General features: G+C 38.2%; 1 protein-coding gene across 1 annotated transcript; it reads right to left on the bottom strand.

The window, feature by feature from the left end:
- Positions 1–3,759: 3,759 nt before the first annotated feature.
- LOC109030313 (fatty acid synthase) lies at positions 3,760–13,337 on the bottom strand. Its single transcript, XM_072304527.1, has 8 exons — positions 13,107–13,337; positions 11,796–12,026; positions 10,093–10,193; positions 9,381–9,609; positions 7,567–7,797; positions 6,312–6,501; positions 5,059–5,288; positions 3,760–4,065 (listed from the first exon to the last, which is right to left on the bottom strand). The coding sequence occupies exons 1-8, from the start codon at positions 13,191–13,193 to the stop codon at positions 3,760–3,762; spliced, it is 1,605 nt and encodes a 534-aa protein (XP_072160628.1). The 5' UTR covers positions 13,194–13,337.
- Positions 13,338–18,374: the final 5,037 nt, after the last annotated feature.

The raw sequence follows: 18,374 nt of genomic DNA on the forward strand, positions 1-18,374 counted from the left end.
TTGCAGCAAAGTGTTAGGTGCTGACGTTTTATTTAAAGACAGCTTATATTGACGGTGTTAAGTCCGCAATCACGTATCTCGGTTTGTGACGACACAGACTTCCTGCTATACTTTTTTTTTTTTTTAAACGGAAAACTACTCAATGGCAATTCTTTAAAACTGCCGTAATTTTTCTTCTCTATGCGAAGAAAATTCTGCAAAAACTTAAAGGAATGATGTGAATTTGTTTTCCTTTCAAAAAATAAGTTAGAGGCGGAGATTTTCAAACATTGCAAACAAGATGCGTGGTTGCGCACTTACGCCGTCTATATATTCTACTATTTAAATCTTGTTAATTATACTCTACTGGCTTATTTTGGAATCCAAACACGAGAAATGTACCTCCAAAACCTTCAGTGCAAACCATCTCCAAGGAATTTACCTTTGCATTAAAACTTTAAAAGTACTAAACTGTTGAAAACAGAAAAGAGATTGAGTTAAGCTTTTTTGAGGGAATATTTCAAAAATATTCTTACCTTTTCCGTTGTGGTTGATACTGGATAAAAGTTGAAGGTCTTCAAACTGCACGGGCAATTCGTCAAAGGACTTCCTATGGAACTTCGCAAGAATATCCCACACCTCTGTCTTGAAACAGAAGTACGACTTTACTGCAAATTTCCTTCCCCATTACTCGTATAGCATTAAAAATAACTCTATAGCAAAGGGAGGAGGCGATCTCTATATTGCTTTGAAAAATGATTTTGAGCGTTCACAACGCTGGCGTAGTGCACGCTCTTTCTAGAGGTTTTTCACGCCGGTCTTAAATATATTCCATGGAACCAATGGAAAAGTGCGTTTCTTTATAGGTACATCCGTTTTTTTGTGTGGCCGGAGGCGGTGTTATTTTTTTCAATGTTTTTTTGGTAATATTACAAACGTTTTTCTCGTATGTACTGCATTCATGCAATTATGGTAGCTCGCACTAGTTTGTATTGCTCTGCCTTGCCTAACCCTCCTAGCACGGCGCTGCGTGCTGCGTGAATGGGAGTCGGCATTTCACGTAATTTTTAGAACTTTTTTTTCAGCTGTTTCGAAATCATATCCCAAGACTTTCATGCAAAAATGTCTACTCTGGACCATTATTTTAACAAATTGTTGTAATTTTCGAAACCAATTTTTGAAAATATTATTTTAAAAAAGTGAGGTGGAATTGAGATTTTGAGACTTTCTTTTCATAATCGTATCATTTTTGTTTCATAATCATATCGGGACTGTCTCTTGTGATTTTCTCGGTCTCTTATTTTGATCGAGGAAAATATTTTGACACGCAGTATTTTATTTATCTGCGAATCCGCAAGAGCCTGCAAAAACTCACTGAGAGTTTGAAAGTTTGAACAGTAATCGAGTCAAAATGGACAGCTTTTCTCCCGCATTTTTATCATTCGGACAATTTCATGTCTGATATGAATAAAGAAATTTGACTTACCAAGAAGAATGACAGCGCAAGGATAGGGGATCCTGTCTTCTCACAGGCTAAGAGTGCATTTTGTATCTCCTCTAGAAAGTAGGACCGTTCTAGTTTAGCTGCCATACTTTGATTTATAAACCTCTGAATTGAAAGCACAAACAACATTGAGAATTTAGAGACAAATGTAAGATGTAATATAGAAAGTGCATGCACCTACATAATATATTATCAAAAAACAGTTCACATTTTTTAAGTAAAAAAAGAAAACTTTATGAATAAAACACAAAAATTATAAAACATTGACTAATTTCGTTTTAGTTGATAATAATTGAGTGTATGGCTCGATGAGGAAAGAGTTGTATGCATTTCCAGTGTGTCATTTGAAATCCTGCATATATCCTTTATATTTTTTCAATAGAATAATAGCAGGAATTTCTTTAATAAGCCCCTATGAAATGTTGTTAGAATGCAGAAAGAAAGGAAAATATCATGTTGTATTGGGCCTATTGCAAATAACAAAAGTGTATGTGCTAACTTAAAATAAATCCAAAAAAATATGATGGTTTAGGCTTATTTTTATACTGAAAGACCGTCCTTTTTTTAAAAAAAAAAAAAAAAAAAAAAAAAAAAAAAAACTTTTTTTAATTGAGATACTTCAGAATGAGAGCTTAGTCAGCTTAGTTATAAACCATCAAAAGTCTGTTTTCCCCCCTTTCTTTATAATCGGAAAAGTTCTTGAGCTCCATCTTACAGAAGTCACCTTCACACTCTGAATTTAAAATTCAATAACTAACAATGAATTAAATTTTCAACCGATAGTTCTTACAGTGCAGATAATTACTAACTTTAGCTTCATGTAAAGTTGCCTCTCTTTTCCTCCGGGACATCTTTTGTATTTATTTCATTCCAATCATTGGTGAGAGAAGAAAACGTAGATTCGGCCAGCTGTAATAATATCAAGTGGGGTTTTCACTTAATTCTACTTATGAGACCCGTTTAATCTACAGTCTAATTTTAAATCATACTTGACCCTCTGGTGGCGGATACGACTCAGTGTGTTCCCATGTGACAAATTGCTGAAGGTTGGGAGTATCCGCAGGAACTGGATACTGAATTGGTGGATACAGTGCGACAACATCCGGCTCAAATCCTAGGAGATACAGCCTATAATTAAAGGACAGTTCATTTAATTACGGATGAGTATCTATACTTCTAAGTAGTTTTTGAGAAGGTAAACATGTTTCGCACGTGCTGTGTTAAGGGCACCGTCAGACATACATCTATTTTAAGAAGACATATAGCGCTTGTACCCATAATTACAGTGAACTCCAACACAATGTGTTGATAAGGCGCGTCATTAACTCGCACATATCAACCTCATTAGTTTTCACTTACAGAGATTTCAAAATAGGGAAGCAAAATTCAAAGTTCGGGGGCCCCCTGCTCCCCCAGGGAGCTCAGATTTTTGGGGTCGATGTCTAAATTGAGTGTCTATAGGGTAGAGATGAATCCCTGAAATTTTCATGCTTTCTTCCAGAAGTGCACGATTCTTATGATATATTCCACTTATCGAAGAACACACTCGAAGAAATGATTGTTTCAAAGCCGACTTGAAACCTGCTTTCATTGTTCTAGCCCAGTCCAAGGTTGTATTTTTTTCCCCATGTGTTTTTCTATGTATTTTTCGCACTGATAAAGGCCAGTGTAAATGGTTTTGCCTAAAATTTACAAGTCAACCCTCTTACGTGCTTGAATACTTAATTGATGAAGCAACTTTGAAAAACCGTTCGAATCATTCTAAGCATTTAACAGCGTGTTTTGCCTGGGTTTAGATTGATCAAATCAAGCATAAGTATTACACTTTGTGAGGCAGTGAGCGCTATGACCTCTATTAGTGCCACGTTACAGACGGGATCGAATTTATTGAATTGGATCCAACAATGAAACATAACCTCACAATGACCAGTGACCACCCCCCTTTCTTTGATCATCAGAATTTCACTGTCAAAAGACAGGCAACTAGAGTGGCTCAACTTGGGCTTGACTCATTATGACTTTCATTGGCATTTTCTCCTCTCTAAAACTGCTTTATCCCGTCAACTTAATCATACAGGAACGTTCAATATTAAAAACATTTTCTCTAACGCAATTTTTGTATTTACAACTGTGCAAATATCTCTGAGATTGTCACGTTTCATGCTTGAATAATAAGGTTATATCATTACTTGGATTCAATTTGATAAGATCGATACCGGCTGTGGCGTGGCAGTAAAAGTACCTTAAAGACATGTGTATATGTAATATGTAAATACTTACTGTCCGATAGCTTCCAGTAAGAATTTTACGGCATCTTCGGATTTCGTTCTTTTGGCGAGGGCCAAATTTACATTTGGAACCGCTCGCTTTAGGATGGCCTGCAGAAGGCCATGTGGAGCAATTTCAACCATGACAGCGTTGGGCGGGATATGTTTCAGCACATCCTCGAAGAGAACAGGGCTCAACAAATTATTTGCAAGGTACTCTGCAGAACTGTATAATGCCAACTCCGTGTCCCACCTGTGCTCCGGGATCGAAGTGCTCACCCATTTAGATGATCTGGACGTTTCCTTCTGTATCACCTGAAAATTAAAATGTTTTCAGATTTTGCCTTATACACAGGGTTGTCGTTAGAAATCGTTTTGGTAGCAATAATGAATTTTACTGTGAGGGATGTGTGTCCCATTAAGGGGGGTTTTTTGGCCCAAAAGAGTTGAGGGATCTACCATGATGGTCTTCTCATTTAGACCGTGAGGCATCGAGGAATGCCCATATTAGGTAATTATATTTAAAGAATAGTATACACTCAACGTTTACGGATCATAGAAATAACGAGGCTCTGAAACAAAATAACAGAACATGGTGGACTTTATAGGGGACTAGAATAGTGGAATTCTTGTGATTTTTCTCGTTGAGTTCAAAAATGACCTTAATTCTTTCTATATCGACTTGTTATCTTCCCGTACAATCAGGATTTTGTGTTGGAAAAATGGAGTGCTTCAGGAAAATTTTAATTCAATGTGTTTTGGAGGAAAGAGTGCATAGTATAAAAAAACCTACGCCATTTCGGATTCAGCAGTTAAAATTACGTTAGTGTAGAAGAATCACAGACCTAGATGATTTGCCTTGCTGTGTCTGATAACGAGGTTTTCTGCGGGTGAAAATGGTCTGACTACATACTCCCATGTATAACTGAGTCGTTTGCATGTTCCCCTTCAAATTTGACGATGCAACCCAACTCCACACCGAAGTTAATTAAGTTGCATCCACCAATTAGTTGTATTTTGAATGTTTTTGCGCATCCTGAGCTAGACATGGGCAATATTCGAGGGACTTTCATGGAGACTTTAACGCATGGCTAGAAACATAGAGGTCACTTTCAAACTGTCACTCCCTTATTGGCTGATTCTACTTCATATGATTTATTGATGTGTTTATTGCTTCTATGGGCAATACGGACTCTTTACTTATATTTGAGGAATTATAACTCAACTAGGGGGCTAGATTTTAATTTTTCCTTTTTTACTTTTGTAAAAATTGCTTAGCTCAACGACACTTGGATATTGAAAAAATACCTGTTTCAAATATTTGAGCAGAATAGGGCCGGCAGGTTGAATGTACCTCGAGTGGTAGGCAATGTTTGCGACGTTTACAGCTTTGGCAAAAATTCCTTTTGCTTTCAACTGCTTGACAAATGCTTCAACGTCCTCAGCAGGGCCGGAAAGAGTACAGCTGGAGGCTGAATTTCTGCAAGCGACGTCAATTGTCGGCGGTAGTATCTTGACTATATCGTGGTAACCAATGCCTATTCATAGATGAATCGAGATTTCAAAATGGACACACTTATAAGTGTTTAAGAAAATATTCAAAAGGGTGCGCGTACAACCATGCGTTTTGAAAAGGTATATCCAAAAGTTACGCTAATCTTGAGTACCTTCATGCCCTGAGTACATTTATGGACGAAGAGTGACCCATTTTTGATAATATAATCTATTGGACCGCGTTCAACAGAAAGGAACCAAGCCACATCAGCTATTGCCAAATTTAACTGGGCGATTAAATTTTTTATAAGAGAACGTTTGTGCGGATTCCCTCGAAAATTGTAAGGAATTTGCTTCGCTTTATGGAGAAAATTCACTGAAATTTGCACGAAAATCCGCACAACCGTTTTCATGCAAAAAGTTAGACCGCCCGATTGAATTTGGCAATGACTGATGTGGCTTGGTTCCTTTCCGTTTATCGTGGTCCAGTTGTTGGCTTCATGAGTCCAAAAAACGAATTACCATTGTTGGAAAGTAAATGGCTGAATGTTGTTTCGTTTTCTTGTAGGATGCAGGTGGTAGACGGTTTTTATACTATGAATTTTCCTCATCTTATACTTCATTGTGCCTACTCAGTTCAAATTTTAAGCTACACACTGAAAATAAAAAATAGAAAGTTTTTTTAAAAAAACGAAGTGTCCATTTACTATGACTTGACGTCAGTGGAGCGGCTAAGTTGATGACCCCCAAAAAGTGAAAATGTATCCTTCTCATAATAAACCACCGCTTTTATTCTAAATTCTAAGACTCTTCAATCTTCATGCACAAAGAGTAAAACTTCGTTTCTATGTAAATCGAAGGACTGTTTAAGCCATGCACCTCAAATTTTCAAGTTAAGTTCTTGATAGTATTTGCGGGAGAATTGTTTAAAAACATTATCCCCAGGTACAAACGTTTTTCTGGTATGATACATTGTTTCTAAAAAATATAAAATGACGCCTACGGCGTTTTTGCGTTGCACGGCAGTGTACCTATACTCCTCTTCTCTAAATGTATTCCACACTTACCAATTGCAGCCATCATACCCTTGATGAGAGTGGCTTCTAGCGAGGCTTTACCACGGAGGAATGCACTGAGAATAGTTTGTTCGAGGGTCAAACAATTGTCTGCGTAGGCACAGCCCAACTCCCCAACAGAGTGGCCGATCATTCCATTCGGCTCCAATTTCAATACACGCATAACATCGATCAACCCAATCTGCGACAAAAGCAAATACCATGAGGCACGCCGAAAGAATCGGAGATAATTACATGCGTTGGTAATTGGAGTGTAGCCGAATGCTAGAAATAATGTAAAATTTTCTTGTGTAGACAGTATATGTATGTTAATGTATTAAGAGTGTTTTGATCTAATAGCTTGTTATCAATTGTTACCATCAATGAAATCTGTTACCTTGTTTGAAATTAAATTATGGCCTTTGTGATATCGATTTTGTGACCCTGACGATGAAGCGATTGCTTCGAAAAGCTTCGGTCTAAGTTTGTCAATAAAGTGTAAGTTTTTTTAAAGACAATTTTACCTTATTTCTAGCACTCGGCTACACTCGCCAAATACCAATATATTCAGTGCTACTACCTTTCAGACATTGTATTACAATGTTCGCTGATTTTGAATTACATGCAATCCATCTAACAGGTATATGGGGCATGTTGCAAACTTCAGCTAGAGCGGAAAAAGTACATGTTCCCTGTCGAAAATACATATACAAGTTTATAAACAAAGTGGAGAAATAGTACTGGGTCCACACCAATTCGCGGGGCAAACTGAGCGAAGAAATTCCAAAAACTGCAAGAATTGGAGTTTAATTTTGACTCTAATTTTAATTTTTGGAATTTCTTGGCTTTGTTTTCCCCGCGGAATGGTGTGGACCCATATTGTTACATAAAGTTCGGGCCATTTCTTAGTTTGTTTGTTTGTATTTTTCATTTATAAACGAATGTATGCGCGAATTGCGCGTTAAATGATGAGTTTCTGACCGTTTTGATGTGTCTATCGTCATTTTTGTGCGACTTTACACCTTGTAAATCGATTTAATTGGCTGTACTCATTGTGTCCAACATACTCAATACTCATTGATCTATATCAGCTCTGAAGTTGCATATTTCAATTCTATTCCTGGCACAGCCAACGTATACTAAGCATTTTGCGTATCTGACGCAAAACTAAATAGCTGATCATCATAAATCATCATCTGGCTGATCATCTGACTGACTATCTTAGGAACTATCTTAATTCAGACGAATTTTATCGAAGTAATCTAACCTGGATGGCTGTTATTCCGACGAAACAATTTAGAATGTTATCGAAGATGGCCTCATCCGGTGTAGTTATAATGTGGAGAAGGTCAACTCCGTGTGGTTTCAAGACTTGGTCACACCTTTCTATAGCCGCTCGGAAAACAGGGATGTGGAGAAGCTGCGATCCCATGCCAGCCCACTGAGATCCCATCCCTGAGAAAACGTACCAAAGAGGCCTGTCATGTATATCAACTGTCTGAAAACAATTGAAAGACTTACAAACTCTATTCTAAGTACGCGGCAGGTAAAGTTGAGGGTACAGTTTATTTTCTTTTTTTTTTTAAAGAAAAAAAAATTATAAAAATATTGCTTCAGTAGACAAGGTACGAATGATGTATCATTCTAAATCAAAATATCACGTAGAAACCGATTCAGAAATAATTACTGAAATCAACTCCTAAGTGAGGTATTAAAATAATTAGTTTCAATTTAAGTAATTTTGATTTCTTCACTCACGAGAAAAACAATGGTCTACTTGAATCAAATTGAACATTGCAACAGTTTTGCCAGGCCTCTTAATCGAACAATGTTCCTCCCCGCATTGTGTTGTTCAACGTGTTAACAACTTGTTTAAAAGAAAGTCTTCGATTCCGTAATATTTGATTCTTATTGGTCTGCTTGCCTTCTGGCATGGAACTTCCCGCAATGACCGAAACAAAACCAACGAAACTGAGCGTTTTGTTAATTGTGCAGGGTGATTTGTGATGGAATATCATACCCTCTTCATTTATCTCTGGTGTGATATTAAAGACAGTGTGGGATACATTTTGACTGACAGGCTGGAACTCTCTAGGCAATACTTGCTAGATTTTCTCTTGCATACAGCAAGCTTCATATTTCTGCTCCGTAGGTGATCTAGAACTAGAAATCTCTGTCCGTTAACGACACGTTGAGACAGAGGCGTTTAAACTTCGTGCAGCTTGTCACAGAGCTGTTTTTTTTTTTGATCAATTTGTGTCTACTTAGAATATTAATGAGAACTTCCGTTCTTTCCTGATAAAGTGTACGCGGGTGAGATGTTTGAAAGTATATTTTCGAGCAAATTAGCAATTCAAATTATAGATTGTTGAAAAGCATTTCGAACCGCTGCATATACCCATCCATAGAATCTTCTCTAAACAACCAGTGAAATGCGTATCGTTCTGAGGATTTGATTTTTGCTCATCTTCTGACTTGTTTCAATTAGACATAATCCTCACTTAGGTTGTGGTAAGAAAGCTTTGATCCAAGCAAGCAAAGCTCTAGGGGAGAAATTTTAGGCAAGTAGAATATAAATGAATCAAATGATAAGGAATGAATATTAGATTATGTAACATTGTGTGCCGGAAAAACTACCACAGAGGCAATATATTTCAGATATTCCTCACTAAAAATCTAAGGAAGGTAACTGAGTGGGGTTTAAGTTAATTTCGAAGATCCACGCTATTTTTCGCCGGAAGATGACTGGCGAGTTACTCGGTGGCGTGGCGTGCTTTGCGATACATCGATTGATCTGCCATTTAAAGCTATGGAAAAGGATCGATAAACAGGGTGTTTAACGAACACCTTATAATAATCGATTCTTTGTCATAGCCTCGAATGAGGAAATATCGATAATTGATCATTCCTGCCTCGCCACAAGAATTACTTTGATGAATGTTGAAATGAGCAGTTTGTCAGGAACGTTTTCTCCCTTGACATTAGGTCATATTATCCAAAGCCATACTGCTCATAATCATTTTGAGTTGGTTGCGTCAATCTCCATTGACTAGAATATGTACAGGAAAAACCACAGCGTACCTGTATTTTATGTGGTATCTGCGTCGCCTCTGGATTGACGATTGTATACCCTCTGTGCATATGAAATTTTATCCCTTTGCTAAAGACATCGTTTGATAGTGCAGCAAATTCTGGGGTGATCTTCACAGTCTTTACTTTTCTGAGAATTTGATCTATGCCTTCTTCTGTTCGTGATGATAGAAGCAGAATTTGCGGAAACTTCTCGCTTATTTTCATCTTGGAAGTTTTCCTGGAAATTCAATTTTTTTATAGTTTAAATAAATGTTAACTGAGGCTTGTGGATAAAAAGTTTAAACCTATGAAGGTGTAATGGAATGTAATGGTTTAGGCTAGTATAGTTCTAGATTTTAATGTTTGGGTATGCAACATTTTTTTGACTTCGTAGTTGGTGTCTAAGGAACATTTCCAGGAAGAGAGGGTGCAGGGGCGGGGGTACATTTTTTTTACATTTTACCTATTCAAGGAGGCAATTTTGATGCAAAAAACTACTTTTATTTCAAACACGATGACTTTATTTTTGAAAAAATAACATTGTCATCCAGTGTTTAAAATTTCTAGGAGCTCATTAATATATATATTGTGATGTAGGTACCTGCAGATTCTACCAAAGTATTGAGTAAAAATACTGCTGAAAAAATAGCTTTTTTTTGACGATTTTCAGAAATAAAATAACTAATTGACTACACCCAATAAACTGATAAAAACAACTAACCTTGGATTTCCTTGAAGAATGATGTGTCCAAAACCACCCCACAAAGAAATTCCGTTCACCCCCATTAAGTTACCATCACATGGTGTTGCGCTTGTGACAACCTACGATAAAGAGCACGTAGTCAGTACGCATGAGTAAAATTGAAACTGCTAGCTAAATACCTAATTTTCAGCATATTTAAAAACCCACAAAAAAAACAAAAACAAAAAAAAACACTTGTAAATGGTGAAGTTTTTGAAGCGAGAATCTCAAGAAAACGCAAATTTTTTACGCATATTGTGAAGTTCATAGTGCATTTTAAACTTTGCCAATGCGCTTATAGTGATTTTCGAGACATTTACTGATAGAAACAACTGTTATTTTTGCTCCATCAAAAGTTTGCAACCGGTCCTTATTGACGCAACATAACTTCCTCGCATATCCACAACAATGATATGGTCTCTTTTCCGCTGACTCAGATATTTTAACGCAGAGGAGAATAGGTTGATTGGGCGAAACAAGTTGTGCAATTTTTGTGACTTCCAACTAGGTAACATTGCGTATCCAAAAATTGAAGGGGAATCTCTTTCCGGCTGCCCGAGAGACTTTGACGCAGGAGTAAAAAAGTTGGATGGTGCAAAACGCGCAATACAACTACTTCGACTTCCAAGTAGGTAAAATTGCAGATCCGCAAAATGACGGAGCACATGGTGTCCTTTATCATCCCAAGTATTTGGTTTGTTTAATTCAACTTTAAGATAATGTAATCGATTCGGATTATCGAAGATACGAAGTTCGAACAACCAGATAAGCTCTAATAAGTGCGTATTAGAGAAGCAACGTATAAGAGCTGTGAAAAGAGACCTAACCCAAAAGGGAAAAATTTCCAAAACTTTGAACTCTGCGTGAAAAACGAAATGCGCCTGCAAAACTGTAGGTGTACTTCCATCATCTTTCCACCTCCCCAAGCCATTTACTCTTCGGCTCCCAACTAGCGAATAGTGCTAACTTCCGATAGGCGCTCGCTATTTGGTGTGAGGCATACGCATAAATGTCGCATTTTGATCGAGACGTGATGAATTTATCATCATCTATTATTCAAGGTCGTAAGTTACGCAATTTTTCCACTGTTTACGCCGATCGCGAACGACCGCTTCATTGTGGGCTCATGAATATTTTGCAGCCCTTATTTAGATCTGCGGGAAGCATCAGCGATTGCTTTTGATACCCTTTTAAATGATAATGCATGCCAGAGAGGTGGGAAAGAAAGAATGTCCGTTGACTTCCACCTTTAGTTCGAAAAGGTCTGACTAAATTGAATTTCTTGACACATGACCTTGACAAAACTACATTAAACAGTGATAGGGCGCGAAAAAGAAACAATATTTTATAATGACTTTGAAATTAAGCAATGTTGCAATGTGGTAAGCATTGTTGTTGGCGTTGTATCTATACAAACATGTTTAACTTAAGTGGTGTTGCCTTTGAAAATATTTAACCTTAAACACCCCGAAATACCCTCCTGGCATTTTTTCATACCCTCGAGATCGGGTCTCATTAATATGACAACAAAATTTAGTATTTCTAAGAGCAATCTATGTCGCAAATGTAGCAGAACTTATTCAGCCCTCTTTATGAGTTTGTTTTTGATGCATTTGAGAATCGCAAAGGAAGGGCCTCTTTCACAATGGAGCAGACGTGAAGAATACATTCTTTTGACTTACCTGTACATCGTTTGATTGCGCAAGTTCTGGTATGGGTGAAGTGTGGTTGATAGTAGGTGGGACTTTACATTTGTTGAGGGCAAAGATAGTTTTGACCACACTGGCAGCAGGTGCGGCTGTGTCGAGATGTCCTATGTTCGATTTACAGGATCCAATTAGAAGTTTACTTGATCGCGAACGATCCTTGCAGAAAAAGTCGATTATTGCCTCGACTTCCTTCCCATCTCGGTCCTGTATAAATTTAATCCAAGACTCATAAAAAACTGAATAAGGCTGAAAAGGCACCTTTACTGTAGTTTAGAGGGGGAAGCGAATCAATGAAGTTTAAATAATCAGTTCATTATAAGTTTTTTAATAATCAATTTTCCTAAAAGATTAACCATACTTACTTATGGACAAAGAATCGCTGAATTTCCTCTCTTTCTTGGATTTATACTTAAATGAGTATTAGTCAATTATTTTTTATATTTTGTTTCAAAAGTCTTAGTTCAATTAATAATCTTGGTTTCTTTGTTATCGATTTATTTCTATGTACAAATGTTTTTTTCTTAAATAGGCTTAGACAAAGGGAATATAGCTTAACATTTTTTTCTGATATATGTTTTCCCATCAACGCTCTCAGGCAAATATTTTATTCATTGGTTTCCTTTTTCATTCATTCATATTTTTGCTCATTTGTTTTTTCTCCAAAAATAAAAGTCTGCAAAAGAATGTTGGAGCGCTCCTATTGAATCTGGACTTCCAAAAAAGTAAGTCCAAAAATATGCGAGTCGTGACATTATTTTGCTGTTAATTATGTCTATTGAAGCATCGGTTTTTGAAATGCTGAAATTTTGCGTGATGAATTCGGAAAATAATTGAATAATCTGACAATGTATGTAATATCAGGTCTGGTAATTGGAAAAGATATATATATAAAATGAAATAGAATAAGATAAACTAGGCGTATTTATGCTAAAAGGACCTATGTACAAGTGAGAAGATGGGGTGTGCTCGTGGAAGCTGCATAAGAAACAATGTAAAAGTGGATTTAATTCCTTTTGAGAAAATGGAAAAGCGAGATTTGACATTAAATCAAAAGGATCTGAGCGCAAACTCGTGAGCCGTGGGCATGTGACAAAAGCGTTGTGGACAGGGCTTATGAGTTAAAGAGTCCCGCCACCGATCTCCGATCTCCTGATCTCGATCGTTGCCGCTGACGTCACTGGCGCTTTATATTTCCCATTCATTCTTATGGCCCGAGCACTAACGAGCACACCCCATCTTTTTACTTACACATAGTTCCATTCAGCATAACTACGTCCGACTCACTTGAAGACCAGAGCCATCCGCTTCGATGTACTCAATATGGGCAGGATTGATATTGTGTTTTCTGTAAAGGTTTTCCAATACGTCCATCGCATTTTTTTTGTCAAACGTGAGCGCGTTGGCTCGCTCGACTTTAAAGTATCTGTAATCACTCGCGATTACTGTGGCCCAATTTCTTCGAGCGTCTCGTTCTCGCTGTAAGAAGAACGCGACGCAACCGTCACCTCTCGCATAACCTTGCCCTAAAACCAAAGATATCCCACCTTTGAGTGCACCATAAACCAACGGTACTCAAACAAAAATATACACATTTAGTGCCCCAACAACACTGAAAAAAATTCTGGGCGTTTTTACCAAGGTCCGTTGGTACCTTTACCATCTCACTTTTTTTACCAATTATTGGTAATTTTACCAAGACAGACTGGTAAGCTTGCCTAAAAACCAGTATTTTTACTGTTTTTCTAGGTAAGAATACCTTTTTTATTGGTAATCCATTCCCGGTAATTTTGCCATTTTATCTCGGCAATTCTGCCACATCAGTCGATAAAAAATTTTGGCGTTTTTACCAAGGTCCAGTAAAATTACCTAGAAAGTTCAATAATTTTACCGAGATTTCTCGGTAAAATTACCAATTCCATAAATGGTGATTTCACCAAGAAAAAACTGGGATCAAATAGAACCCTGAATTCTTGGTAATTTTACCCTTTTCTTAGTAAATACACCGAGATTTTTCCTCAGTGAACGTGCCCCAACAAAACAATCTGCACTGAAAAAAAAAACTCCGGCCGTGGGAGCCGCAATAACGGGCTATATAGACATACCGTCCGTTCCGGGCTCAAAGGCCGAAAGTTCCGGCAGGTGGGGGCGTAGCTTCAATTGCTCCGGGTTCAGAGGCCAAAGCTACGGCTCCAGCAGCCGGAATTTTCGGCCTTTGAGCCCGGGACGGACGGTATTTTCATATAGCCCGTAATTGCGGCTCCCACGGCAGTTTTTTTTTTTCAGTGTATGATTACTTATTTGTGTGGCAAATCTTCAAATTGTTGCCGCAGCATTCATTTTTAGAATTCCACTTCACAATAAGACAATTGGCTATAAGGCCATAAGGCAGGATCTCGAAAATGCTGAAAAATGGCGCCAGCTCTCCCATTTACATTATGACTCTATGTACTTTATGCACGTTACGTGCATGCGCCTTATTTTAAATTTTCCGTAGAAAGTGCCTGATGAATTAGCAATGGAAAAGGAACGTGTGAACTTAACTCTAATCAAATAGAATGCAATTTATATAAATGACGTCATTGGTGTTTTTGTAACTCAACTAAGTTTAACTTAATACTTATTTCTTTTTCAAGAGTTATTTTCCAAACTTCCTATTGCGTAGATCATTCTCCATGCAAAATTTGGGGGAAAAAACCATATGTAACGGAATACCTTGGTTGGTCACTTTACTTAGTGTTTGCCATTTGTGAAAGAGTACTGCGCTGCCATTGTTGAGGAAAATTTTGTATGAACATTTGAATTTCGCCAAATTGTCTCGTCCATGAAATATTAATATTGGGGAAAAAATGACTTATTTCCCTTAAAATTTCAGGTACTTTAGATTAAACTTCAAACAAAACTATCCGAAAAGCTCAATTTTTTTGTAATTTTTCCAAGAAATTAGTATGTAATCAAATGATAGATTTAAACGATCATACTGTGTTTTTTTGTAGCGCCGTAAAACATTTGATGGGGTCATTAGGGCAAACCAATTTGTAAAGCAATCAAGTGTAAACAATTTTGGAAACAACTTTGAGAAGGATACTTTTGCTAGTTACCATTCGTGTCAAATGGGCGGCATTTCCCATCCGGAGATGTCATGCCGAGATCGGAGAAACACACCAACAATTGTTGAGTCATGATATAGTTGGAGCAAACAATGACCGCTGCATCGATTGACCCTCTCTCGAGCTGCTCTCTGGCATTTTCCAGAAGGAAGAACAAAGCTGCCCATCCGCCCGTATAACTCAAACTGGGACCTGGTTTCAAGGAAGAGGGATACATTAAGAGGCGTATTCATCGTCGTAATCAGGGACAAGTTCTGTAAGACCCTGGACTCCCGCAGGAGCCAATGCTAGAATCCGTGAGTAGTTGTAATAGCGATCATTTTCCCGTCTATGACTCTTGGATTCGAAGATTCACGGCGGTCGGTTCAAACAAATTTTCGAGGATCCCTAAAAAGGAAGTGTTATATCTCCGCGGAGACAATTTTTCGTGAAATTTTAACGTGCGCATCGTTCTTCTCGTGCCGAAAACTGTAAGATTCGACTATTTGCAGGCAAATCCCTCCCGAGCTTAACTGACTCATAGTACGGCGTCTTACAGAACTCGCCCCTGTCGTAACTTCATTAACTGCTTTTCTTTAGAGGCCTCATAGGCAGCATTACATAGGTCAATAACAAGTATACTTTGAAGGTAACTCAGCTACCTGACGGAGCTCAGGCTATTTGGAGGGGAGAGGGGTCGGCTCCAACCCCCCCCCCCATTTTTACTTTTTTTTTAGAACCGTCGATTTTCCAATTTGAGCACTTAATCTGAGAAAAGGTAAGACTGCACTGAAAATTAAGTAAAATTTAAAACAAAATTGAACCTATCAAAATCTCGAAATCGACGGTTCTAAACAAAACTTCTTTCTTCTGCAGTAGTTAAGGGGTGGGGCGGGCGGCGGGCGGCGCCGCCCCCCAAATAGCCCAGGCTACGCTCAGAGTGATTTTAGCCCCCTTCCGCGGCTGTCTTCCTTGCGGGAGGGGCGGCCAATTTCACTCGAGGCGGAAGTAAGCACCTTTTTGAAGATATCTCAGCTACTTGACGGAGCCCAGGCTATTTGGGGGGCGGCACCCTCCCCCGTTCCCCGCCCCCTCCTTCCCCCCTTTTTTGCTCACTCTGTATTTTAAAATTATCTACCGACTCAGATGAAAGCAACATCGCATGCTACACTTTATCGACCATGCATACAGCTGCATGTGATACCGCAGTGCCATACTGCGGAACTGTGTGAAAGCTATTGTCAAAGCATTTGAATTCCAACAAAAAAGACCCGTTTAAAATGAAAATTACCGTTCAGATTTAAAGAAAAAGAGAGTCGATTCGCACTCATGGTCCGAGCTATCCCAATGAAAACTTTACTGGATCGAACGTAAGCAAAACTGGATTCCATCTCGCTGACGTCGTATGATGTGAACACTGCGGTGTTACTCCCGGCCAGTGATCTCGGGCAAACTCCTGAAAATGAATAAATAAATTAAAATACCTTAAGCGAGGCCTTTCTCCGATGCGATTATCGGTGACTATTAAAGCCGTTAAAATCATGGCGTATCCACTCCAGCCTAGCCACCCTGGTAAAAATAAGCCATACAAATTACCTATAGCCCGGTCATAGGAAAAATCCTATGGTAAATTGAAACATGGCCTTTTGGCGATAGGAATTTTCTATAGCCGGCGATTGAGAATTCCTATGGCTGGCTGTAGGAATTCTCAATCGCCGGCTATAGAAAATTTAGGGGTTCGCAGCTAGGGGATGGTGGAAAAGGGTTAATTGTGGAAATAAATTTTGAAACCATGAAAAATAAGAATAATGAAACTACTGGGATGTAATTTACCCGATTTTGAAGATTAGAAATTTTTACCTACCTTAGGGATTGAACCCGGGACCTGCCTAACACAAACCGAAGACCCTAACCATTAAGCTATACCAGATGCTGCCTTTATGTGACGCAAAACCGATATTTAACGTCGATTGGAACGGGAAACTAGGATATTTTCAATCTGCCTGGATTTGTCCGTGTATTTATTTTACTTTTTACTTTACTATATTTTTTAAATTTATTTTATCGTTTTACTTGATTTATTTCCTTGCTGACTCTATTTTTTTCTTCACTCTATTTTATTTTTTCAAGTACTTCATTTTTTTTCTTAAATTATTTACTTCTTATTCCCTTATTTTGTTTTATTTTTTCAAGTACTTAATTTTTTTTCTTAAATTATTTACTTCTTATTCCCTTATTTTGTTTTATTTTTTACTGTAATTTATTTTAATACTTCATCATGTTTACTTTTTAAATTCATTCTATTCTTTAACCTCATTTAGTTTCTTCCCTTATACTTTATTTTTTCTTCACCTCATTTTTTTACTTCATCTCCTTGCTCCCTCTAATTTTTTACTTCAATTTAGTCTTTGACTTCATTTTATCATATATTTAATTTACTTTATTTGATTTCTCTTCTGTTGCCTCTGTAATTCTATTATTTCTGCTACTCTATTATTTCCACTATTCTATTCTATTATTTACTTATTACTTATTTTTATTTTTTCTCTTTAAATTTTTCATTTTCATCGTTGGATTGGTAGGCCTAAAGGGAAGAAGAGACAGTATATAGCGCTAGTGCGAGAGAGAGATAGCCTAGGTGCGCGTGACTTAGGGCCAAACTGAAGCTCCGGTGCGGAGTGCTTTGCGCACTCATGCGACACATCTCAGCACCTATGCGCTGAATCTCACTCCCCTGTTCATTCTCAATCCGGATTTTCCGTTGGACGGAATCAACGATTTTTAACAGTGTATATGGCCGATTCAAATAAAAAAAAATCAAAATCAAATCAAATTTTGGAAAAGTAAGAATTATTGAGAAAAAATTGACGAAAAATATTTTTAGAAAAGAAACCAGGATAGATTCACTGGCGCTTATGATGATTTTCGAAAAAAATTACTTTTTTAATTGCCCCTCGTGCACACGCGTATTTCCAATCGCCGGATACTGAACATTCTGTTGCCGGCTACAGATGGCTGTTTTGGCAGCGGATGGTTATTGCCGTTATCCACAAGTGGCCAGCTATTGAATGTCCTATCGCTGACTATTCACGGCTAACGCCGGCTGCAGAACGTTCTATCGCGGCCATTCGTGGCTGTCGCTGGCTGTAGAACTTTCTATCGCCGGCTGTAGAACTTTCTCTCGCCAGCCATACGTGGCTATAGCCGGCGATTGAACGTTCTATCGCTGGCCATTCGTGGCTATAACCGGCGATTGAACGTTCTATCGCCGGCCATTCGTGGCTATAGCCGGCGGTTGAACGTTCCATCGCCGGCCATTCGTGGCTATAGCCGGCGATTGAGCCTTCTATCGCCGGCCATTCGTGGCGATAGAGCTTCTTATCGCCGGCCATAAGGGCGACAAGAAAATCCTATCGCCAGCTATAAAAGCTATAGAAAATCCTACAGCCGGCCATAAGATTTCTCT

The sequence above is a fragment of the Bemisia tabaci genome, chromosome 9 (assembly GCF_918797505.1).
Source record: "Bemisia tabaci chromosome 9, PGI_BMITA_v3".
Lineage (NCBI taxonomy): Eukaryota > Metazoa > Arthropoda > Insecta > Hemiptera > Aleyrodidae > Bemisia > Bemisia tabaci.

Bases quoted from the DNA above. Each gene is read 5' to 3' on its own strand.
- LOC109030313 (XM_072304527.1), bottom strand. From the start codon at position 13,193: ATGGACGTATTGGAAAACCTTTACAGAAAACACAATATCAATCCTGCC. The intron at 7,798-9,380 runs GTACGCTGTGGT...AATTGTTTTCAG, and splicing joins AGATACCACATAAAATACAG to ACAGTTGATATACATGACAG. The intron at 6,502-7,566 runs GTTAGATTACTT...CTTTTGTCGCAG, and splicing joins TCGGAATAACAGCCATCCAG to ATTGGGTTGATCGATGTTAT.